Consider the following 10,462-nt stretch of genomic DNA (forward strand, 5'->3'; position numbering starts at 1 on the left):
AGGGAAAGCAAACTTTCTTTGGAGCTCATTGTGCCCGTTTCGCTCCTTTTCGACGCTGGTCAAGATGGCAGCCGGTACCCTGTACACGTGGAAGGACAATTTCCGTGCCCACAAAATTCTTATCGCTGCAAAATACAGCCAATTCAAGCTCAAAGTATGCTGCGATGCTCCAGACTTCGTATTCGGTCTCACCAACAGCTCTCAGAGCTTTCTCGAAAAGTTCCCGCTCGGCAAGGTACCGGCTTTTGAGACGTCCGATGGGCAAGTCGTCACCGAGAGTAATGCCATCGCCTTTTACGTATCGAACGACCAGCTTCGTGGCAAGAACCTCTTGGAACAAGCTCAAATTGTCCAGTTTCTCAGTTTCGCCGACTGCGAAATTCTGCCGCCAGCTTGCACGTGGGTGTTTCCCTGCCTCGGCGCCATCCAGTACAACAAGCAGGCTACGGAGCGCGCCAAGGAAGATGTGAAGAAAATCCTGTCGTACCTCAACGCGCACCTACTGTCGAAGACCTACCTCGTGGGTGAGCGCATCTCTCTTGCTGACATCGCCGTTTTCACGGCGCTCTTGCCGCTTTACAAGCTAGTGCTGGAGCCCGCCTTCCGCGCCCCATATGCAAACGTCAACCGATGGTTCGACACCCTTGCACACCAGCCCGAATTCCAGGCTGTACTGGGAGAGGTCCAATTGTGTCAAAAGATGGCTCAGTTTGACCCCAACCTCTACGCGGAGGTTCAAGGCAAGGCTGGAAAGGGCGCCGTTGCTACTAAAAAAGCTGAAAAGAAGGAAACAAAGCCGAAGGAGGAGCCCAAACCCAAGGCCGCCCCTGAGCCGGAAGACGATTTGGAACCGGCTTTAGCAGAGCCTCCAAAGAAAGATCCTTTTGAGGTATTCCCTAAAGGAACTTTCAACATGGATGATTTCAAGCGCTGCTACTCCAATGAGAGCGAAACTGTCTCTGTCCCATACTTCTGGGAGAAATTCGACAAAGAGCACTACAGCATCTGGTATAGTGAGTACAAGTACCCTGAAGAGCTGACTCAGGTTTTCATGAGCTGCAACCTAATTTCTGGAATGTTCCAGCGTTTAGACAAGATGCGAAAGCATGCATTTGCCAGTGTCATCCTCTTTGGCGAAGACAACAACAGCAGCATTTCTGGCATCTGGGTTTGGAGGGGCCACGAATTGGCATTCAAACTTTCAGATGACTGGCAAGTCGACTACGAGTCGTATGACTGGAAGAAGTTGGATCCTGATACACCTGAAACGAAGAAGCTTGTTGATGAATACTTCAAATGGGATGGCGACTTCAATGGCAAGAAGTTTAACCAAGGCAAAATCTTCAAATAAGCCTCTGTTAACACATATGATGCCGAGTTTGTGTCTGCCTGCAGATATCTCAAAGCTCCTTCCTTTGCCTTATGAGTTGTCACAATAAACCACGTCGAAATTCTCACTGTGTTGTGTTCTTAGCTCACCTACATGTGCCCATTTACTGTGCCATGCTCTGCAACAGCTTGATGTGAAATAACAAATGCTGCTGCAGTGTATGACTAATTGAGCAAACCTTTTTGTAATGTGCATCATTTTTCAGCATTTAGCTTAGCCACAAGGTTTGCATACTGCGTGTGCAAAGTAATTTGGCTGTGTCTCACTAAAAATTCTGTGAATTAGTGTTAATGCTGTAACCTTATGAGAACTGACTGTTGGGTTAGTTGGTCTAATAACTATGGTAAATTAGTGCAAATTCATAATGTACCCAAAAAATAAAGTGGACAAGGGCAGGTGCTTGTCCACTGTTCTTTGAGTCCACTATGATTTTGTGCTGACTTGCATGTTACTACGTAACGTTATGTCCAGGCTATACTGTGAGTAGGGCTGGTATTGTGTAGCATTGGCATTTTTGCTATGCTAATTGTTTTTCGTGTTGAGTGGCTGCGTTCAACACTGCCTGGGGTACAAGCTTGACCACTCACGAATGTGAGAAGTGCCGAAAGGCATTGCTACAAAATACCAGCCCATTATATTATTCTTTTCCACACTTGCATTAGCTTAGTTGTAGAATCTGGCTACCAGTAGCAGTGTTTTGATGCTATGGACATTTGATTTACTGATTTCCGTGCATGCTCGACAGCAGTGGCTACAGCAAACTGAAGGTAAGGGTGCCTCTCTGAACTGCACTGCTACTTTTATAAAGATGTAGTACTCTAATGAGAAGTTTTGTGTATGCCACTTATGTGCTTTAGTAAAATTATGAAGTCAATGCAACTAACTTGTACTGTTCCAGGTACCCGAGTGCATAAATATTTTTAAATGGTTGCACCTTGAAAGTTTTCAGGCATCTTGAGTGCACTGCTCAAATAAGCTGTTATATTTACTATCTGGTTTTAATTTCTATGTAGTGTTGATGACCTACAGAGGTTTTCAGACTGGCGATAGTTGATAGCCTTTCAAAGCTGAAAACAAAAAACCTATGCCTACATGTACTGAATGCAAGCTGTGATGTGTGTACAAATTAATGGACCAGATGAGCAATGTTTTTCTCCACTGTTAATAAATGCCTGTGCAATAAGTAGTTACAGAAAACCTCAAGCTTGTTGCGCTTCAGCAGGTTATCTAGCATCTGCTTAACCTGGTAATCTTAGTGAAGGGCATTTTTCATGTCTTTAAAAGGGTCTGTGCTTGTTGGTATGGCTTGATTATGGGAAACAGTGCGACAAATAAAAAGACTGGACAGCCCTTGTCCAGTCTTGTCTCATTATTTTTCATGTGTATGACGTGCCAAGCCTGTGTAATATGCTCCAGCATGGCAGAAAGCTGCATCTTGGCTCCTGCTTTTGATAGAGCATGCTTGCACTCTTGGTGCAGCCACATGATGCACAAACAGTGAAAGCATGACAACATTCAAGCACGGTAGACTTGCCTTCTGCACACTGCTTGTTACCCTCACTTACCAGCTCGTAAGTAAACCATAAGCTGGATGTATTGGGCCTATCATAAATGTTATATTGCAGGTACCAGAGAACAATGTGAAGTAAAATTGGGTTGCAGTAGGGCGACTATAATTTAGTGGTGGAATAAATAAAGTGCTAAAAGTGCTCTAATTATTAAGTACTGTGTTTATATCTGCAAACTAGTGTCAATTGCCTTTTTTTATTGTTCTCGGACATATGCACAGGAACATACTCTTACAGTATGTAAGTGGCAAGTGTGTAAGCAGTCACTGAATAGTTATGTTTCTAATTAAGTATTCTGCAAAACAAGTTCATGCACTGCAAGCTTAAAACGGGCATGCAGCTCCAAAAATACACTACGTCCATCCTGGAATAATGCCAGGCTTTTAGCACTCGCTACATTTCGCAGAAAGTTCGTTTCATGCATGTAGCCCCTTTGGTAGCATGTATGTGAAGGGTGTTGGGTAAAAAACTGCATTAAGAAGAGCTGCAGTCACGAATTCAGCAATTTGTCATCAAGATTTTTCTCCCCTTCACCTTAGTGTAATTTATGGGTGCCAGTGCCACAGTACAGTTTAAAACGGCCATGTCTCCTTCAGTAGCTTTGTGCACTGCAAGATGGTGCGCCACAAACAAAAGCAGTAATGAAAATAGGGATATTTAAAATGTGTCTTGTACATCTTAAACACTTGATTAGGCATGCAAGTTTCAATATGTGCAACGTGTTTTAGTGAAACTAGGTGGCATGTAAACGGATAGGTGCTTGCTCTCTATATCAGTATATGTTGTCATGCAAAATGATCCACTTCTTTCGTTGTTTTTCACAATGTGTCACAATTAATGAAAAGCTAAATGAGTGAGTTTTTGTTAATTAGTCAATTTTGCATTTCAATTTCTCGTGTGTAATGTCCGCCACTTTGAATAATCCAGCTCAAGGACTACAATTGCGCCATTTGCCACGGGTGATTTTTTTAAATTATGCATGTTTAAAAAAAAAACGCCCATATAACCTGTAACCCGCTGTACCACTTGAAGCAAGCGCCATTAGAAACTATGAATTGTACTCTATACGCATTTTCTGCATCGAACAGGTGCTTCTGAAGCACAGCCAAAGAACACTATAGCACAACCAGCAATCGTTCACTCCACACCACGCGCAGTGAACCTCCTTCAATTGAGTAAAGTCGCATGACTGCATGTGCATTTAAAAATGGCAATAAGAAGAAGTAAAAAGCACAACAAAGTCTGCCGAACTAAATAATGTGATTTCAAGGCCTACTCATACTCAAATTTTCAGGGCTTCTCCAAAGCAACTGTGGAAGCGAGAGAGAGAAGAAAAAAACTGCAAGAGCTTGTGGCGCACATTGCTGCAAATTTGAAATGGTACTTATTACAACAACTCTGTTAATTATTACCACAAAGCTTGTGGATGAATCTCAAGTTCGACAAACAAGACTGAAATGACTGAAGCAAGCTTTGTCAGTCACGTACGGTTGCAGCCCACCACTGTGCAAGATCCGCGTAATGTGTTCCAGCAGGTAAAGTACAGAAGACGCAGGTACTTCATGGCCAGTCGACCACCAAGTGGTACTAAGGTGCACTGCTGGGGAAAGTTCGATGTGGTATCTCAAAGCAAGTTTCAAGCACTGTTCGAGCTTTCTTTTTTGCTACGTGTTGCCGCTCGTACCCCTTCACGTGTGGCATTTCTAAACTTAATGCACAGACCAACTTTTTTAGGAGTAAAGGTATCGCAGCTTTATAAGGACACATGCTCATGCTTGCCCGAAGGTGAGGCTGAAACATTCATGTCATCCATGGGCGTTTACTTGGTGCATGGCAGTGCGCTCTTTGGTATTTCAGGTTCGGTTTTCTGGGTGAAATTGGTCAGAATGCATTACTCAGCGGAAATCAGCGTTAGGATTATACAAGTCTGAAGCGGACATGAATTGATTGGATGACGAACTTCAAATCGCGCGTTAGGCTCAATCATCTGACTCTTTCGGTAAAAAAAAAATTAGTTTAATTTAAAATTTTTAATTATTACTTCAAGCCACTCTAGGATGTATGCCACTGTGGTAAAAGAAATTCTACCATGTAAATTGCTTAATTATCTTATTTCCCCTAGTTTCTGAAGAATTTTGAATGGAAATTTTTAAATACCCTGTATTATTCACATTTTTCTTCACATTATTCACATGGGATTTCTTTTAAAGGCCCCAAAACAAGTGTTCTGAGCTAAATTGATGCCAGCAATTTACGGCTTCCATGCACAAAAACATGACCTTAGATTTTTCTTTTGTGTCGCATATTTCATATTTTTTTATAATATAGGCATTATATTCTTTATAATCTATAACCATGTCCTCACTTTATATATTTTCCCACAACATGTGCTCTCTAATCCCAATTCTACTCGCTTTGCTACTTGCTCTTGCCTAGTATCCGAACTAATTATGGTAGATCCACTTTGCTTTTCTTCGTCAGTATTATTTTGGAATAGTTTACGCACACATATAAAATCTGTAGCTTCCTTACAAAAGTTTAAGAAAAACCTGAAACAATTTCTGTTTTTAAACTAAATAATGCCATCTACTAGTGACCGTTATTGATGTACTTATATATGTATATTATTTTGTAATATATATGCTCCCTTTCATTTGCATTGATGTTTTATTTTGTAGTTGTACTCATTTTACTTGCACAGGAGGTCCATCTCCTTTTTCCAGCCGACCTCTCTGCATTTTCCAATCTATAAACTTCTTCTTCCCACCAATGGTGATTAAACCTTGGGACCTACTTCTGTATATGCACAACTATGTACCATTTCTAATATAGTATGTAATAAACTTGAATTTAATATTCATTGCCAGCAGAAAAAAAAGAAAGTTTGTCAAAAGACTGCGCTGGCATGAATTTTCTGGAAAAGTAAGTTTAATGAAAGTGGCCAAGTTTACGAAAGTTACTTGGCAAACATTGTACTGTTAAACACGGCAAATGGCAATGATTGTGTCAACGTAGTTGTCTTCTTTTTGCCTGTGCTATATGTCCATTTGTTTACAAATGTACAGCTTCTTTACAAATATGAACACGATATATGTTTAGGTAGATGTCATCCGTCATGTCATAATTAAATCTTTTGGGCTGCCCCTTTTGATTAGATGATAGCGCTCGAGATTGCACTCTTTAAGTCTCTCTTCAAAATTAATATTCTGTTCCTGACCCGAAATGTATCTGTTTGCCTTCACGCATGTAATCTCCCTCCCTCATTTTCCTCAATGCAATCACATATCCAACTGTTCAGTATATATACAGTGTATCAGCTCATGCTTACTGATTGCAACTTGCAATAGAATAAGGGACACAAAATGTCCCAATCATAACCATTACGTGTGTATACGTGATTTGAGGAAGACTGTCGAGATGGTTAGGCCTTGTGTGCAAAGATAGCCAGATGCCTGTGTTGCTGCCTTCTATAACCTTGCACGAACCTGCGGGCGAGTCACCACTGATGCCCAGATGCAGATGTCGTCGGCGTAGATGGAGACACTCACTGTTTCCGGTAGAGAATCGGCGAGCCCAAGAAGTGTGAGGTTGAAAAGAATAGGGCTTAGAACACCGCCTTTAGGAACGCCACGGCATGTGTAGTGGTCAGTAGTCGGACCATCTTCCGTGCGTACAAACAAGGACCTTTGTGTCAAGTAACTTTGGATCCATCGAAATACTCGCCCTCCTAGTTCCAATGTCAAAAGTGCGTCTAGGATGGCTTGATGGGAAACGTTGTCGTAGGCGCCTTTCACGTCAAGAAAGAGTGCCACTGATAATCGTTTCCAAGACTTTTGCTGCTCAACAGATGACACTAAATTGATGACATTGTCAATCAATGAACGGCCTCGTCGAAATCCCGTCATAGAGTCAGGGTAAATATTATGGTGTTCAAGGTACCATTCGAGACGCATGAGGATCATGCGCTCCATGAGGTTTCCGACGCAGCTGGCGAGTGCTATAGGCCGATATGATGCCAGTTCTAGCGGTGGCTTTCCTGCTTTTAGCAGCGGTACCAGGTGGCTGCGTTTCCATTCCTGTGGAACAACGCCATCTTGCCATGACCTATTAAAAAGGTTAAGCAGTTCTCGTCACGCTTCTTGACCTAGGGGGCGCAGAGCATTATATGTGATTCCGTTGGGCCCTGGCAAAGACGAACACCTACATAGTGCGATAGCAGCCTCTAACTCTTCCATAGAAAAAGGAGCGTCCATACTTGTATCTCGTGGACCAGGAATGTCGCCTAAAACCATGTCAGGGAGTAGAACTTTTCCACCGGCGACTACTATCTCACGGCGGTTTTGATAGAGAACAAGGGCGTTAAAAGGGTGTCGTTGCTGGGGACATGAGCGAAGACCCCTTCGGGTACGCCACACATGGGACAGTAGCTTGCGAGGGTCCAGTGACTCACAAAAGCATTTACATCTTTGATCTTCTAGCTTATCCATCCGGCGCTGTATCTTCTTTTGCATTCGCCGAGCTAATCTGAGGTCAAGAATTGACTTCGTGCACCTGTACCTCCTTTCAGCTCGACGACATAGTGCACAATGTCTTTCCAACTCAATGTCATACTCTGTACGCTTTGATGAATGTGTGAAGCTACGCATACAATCTTGAATTGCGTCTGCAATGATGTCTTCTAGCCTGCGTGCGATTGGTTTCTTGCATGTCTTCCACAAGATCTTCAAAGACTGACCAGTCAATTTGGCGAGATATAATCGGTAATGTAGCTTCTAGTCCATCGATTCTCACATAGGTCGGAATATGATCACTTCCACGGGTTTCGATATCAGTGAACCACTGCAATCTCGAAGTTAGGCAACGTGACACCAGTGTTAAGTCTAGGCAGCTGCTGTACGTTGTTCCTCGCAGAAATGTCGGGCTTCCGTCATTTAGAAAACGCAGGTTGTGCCCTGATGCAAAGGATATGAGTGACCTTCCCCTTGAATTTATCCTGGAGCTTCCCCATATCTGGTGGTGAGCGTTGAAGTCCCCTGTTATTATCCAAGGACCGTGAGTCGCAGCCATAAGATCTTTTACCCTTTTGCTATCGAATTGACTTGTTGGGGAAAGGTAGACGCCAATAAGTGTAAAAGACAGCCTCTTCTTTTTCACAGTAGCACAGACGTACTGGTTATCGTCGTGTATGTATACAGGGTGTCCCAGCTATCACGCAGCACGATTTAAAGAAAGAGGAACGGCGTTATGCGAAGCAAACCTAGTGCGTATTGTTTCCAGTACACTGGAGTAGCCGCCAGTAATTTTTTCGTTACTGTGAAAAATATTCGGGTTAGTTGTAGGTCACGTAATCAGACGTGAATGGGAAGGAGAGCACGCGTCTTCTCATCTAGCCCTGCCGTAGCTGTGAATCACTGTGCGCGGCTGACGCTTATGCGGCCGCGTGCCATATCTAATTGTTGGTAATCATTGGTGGGTGCAATGATAAAGGGTGAGCAGGGATAGCTGCTAACTTCATGCGCGCTGTCTTCATTGTCGGGCTGTCTTTTCGTGCCCCTAGTGTTGCAGAGTTAAGAGATAGAGGTCATTGCAGATCACTGACAGAGGCTGTCTGTAGTAGACATAAAAATAGGCAGATAATGATGAATCTAATTTTCGGAGTAGCGGTGAATCGCGCGGCTGTACGAACCGTCTGCCGCTGCTGCCGGTGTTCTTCATAATGCTTGCATTGTGAAAGTGAGTGCTCGAGGTCATCCAGTGAGGTAGTTACAGGTTTACATTGTCCGTGCATTGCACTATGCTTGCTATTTTAATTTTAGGTGAATGTTTACTACAATTTATATGGTCCCTATAACTAATGTATAGACTCGTGTAAGGGCCACACTTTTCTGTCGCGATTTTGATGAGCCTTTCATGGGACCGGGCCATTTGACCTCATTTTTCCAACTATGAGTATGAAATCCGCCGCAAACCTCTGCGATCGCCTCCTCTCGACATCCAGTAGCGACGCGCGAAAGTACGCTGCGCGCGACAATTCACTGTTGAGCCCGATCAGAATCAGCGCACGAAATGCGATTGCTTCTCGGTTGGATGTCTTTTTTTATTATTATTATTATTATTGGCTGTCAAGTTGGGAGTGCGGCCCTTACACGGATTTACGCGGTAAGAATCTTCCTTCGTGTAATTGTCTTCTACTTCGCTATCACTAATACTGCTTCGCCTTCCTGGCCAAACTGCACCCTTTTTTTTTTTAGTACTTTGAGTCCGAGTATAAGCGCTGCTGCGCATGACTTCTAGACTTCTATTTATTCTGATTTCGAGTGAATCCGGCTTGGCATCATTTTGGTTACTGAGCGATTTCTATATACAAGGTGTTTCAGCAAACACTTAAAAAAATTGTCTTAAATTTTTTGTGCACAAACAAACAGGGACGAAGAAATGGAGAACACAAGGATACAGTGGCTAGAATGCCACTGTAACAAGGACGAGCGCTTTACTTCGTCCCTGTTTGTTTGCGCACAAAAATTTAAGAAAATGAATCTGTTCCAACTCGGCCTACTCGCAGTTATGCTTAAAAAATTGTTAAAGGTTGCCTGTGGCAGATAGCACAATTCTATTTCATGAGCTCGTCTACTCGAAAAGGCGGACATTGCTTGCACAAAAAGTTGAAAGTTGCACGTATGTTGGCTTTTATTAAGTGCATCATACTTGTTTAAAATCAGTCTTTATATTACATAGGCACTTGCGCCTTTATTCTATGCATATTACAAGCTAAGAAAAGTCCACACTAACAAGCGGGGCCGTCTTCGCGGCAACGACTGGAACAGCACATTTGTGGCATCCCTCATTGCATGGCAGCGCACATGACTGTTTTTGTATGCGCACGGGTTTGCGAGTGAGTGCCCCAATTTTTGTGGTCTCCCTGTGAGATACGAAATTCCATTGACGAATTGTGCCATAAATGGGTGCCAGCACTACCTTACAGAGTGCACTACAATTTCTTTTTTTTTTTTCGGCGCTACCAATCATCTACTGTTACATCATTATAACGACTACATATGTTAATTTGACCAATTATGAATTTATTTTGCAGATATAAGGTGTCACGGGGCAGAAAGATTTTGCTGGGGTACTAGCCAAAGAATGCTTACACATTACTGTAAGACTATAGGAAACTAATACCGGTGTCACACGTACACTTCTGATTGCGATCAACAGTGGTCACTGCTACAGGGTCCAACAACCCGGATCGAGTTATTATCGTCTGCGGATCACGATCGGAGCCGATCCGGATCGAATTTCTTGATCGCGATCAACAGTGGTCACTGCTACAGAGTCCAACGACCTGGATTGAGTTATTATCGTCTGCTGACCGTAGGCAACTCTCAGAACTAATGCCTTGGCTACAAGTTCAGTTTTGCAAAATATGGTTAAATTTGGATAATATTAAAGACACACAAGGAGAAGTTTATTGTCATCTCTACATTTTTTACAATTCACAGGTGTA

The 10,462-nt window shown here is 42.9% G+C and overlaps 1 protein-coding gene across 1 annotated transcript; it reads left to right on the forward strand.

Annotated features, from left to right (window-relative positions):
* Positions 1–34: 34 nt before the first annotated feature.
* Positions 35–1,457, forward strand: LOC119436058 (elongation factor 1-gamma). The gene has a single exon (XM_037702801.2). It carries the CDS (start codon positions 65–67, stop codon positions 1,349–1,351), a length of 1,287 nt encoding a protein of 428 aa, XP_037558729.1. The 5' UTR covers positions 35–64; the 3' UTR covers positions 1,352–1,457.
* Positions 1,458–10,462: the final 9,005 nt, after the last annotated feature.

Source organism: Dermacentor silvarum, chromosome 1, assembly GCF_013339745.2.
Source record: "Dermacentor silvarum isolate Dsil-2018 chromosome 1, BIME_Dsil_1.4, whole genome shotgun sequence".
NCBI lineage: Eukaryota > Metazoa > Arthropoda > Arachnida > Ixodida > Ixodidae > Dermacentor > Dermacentor silvarum.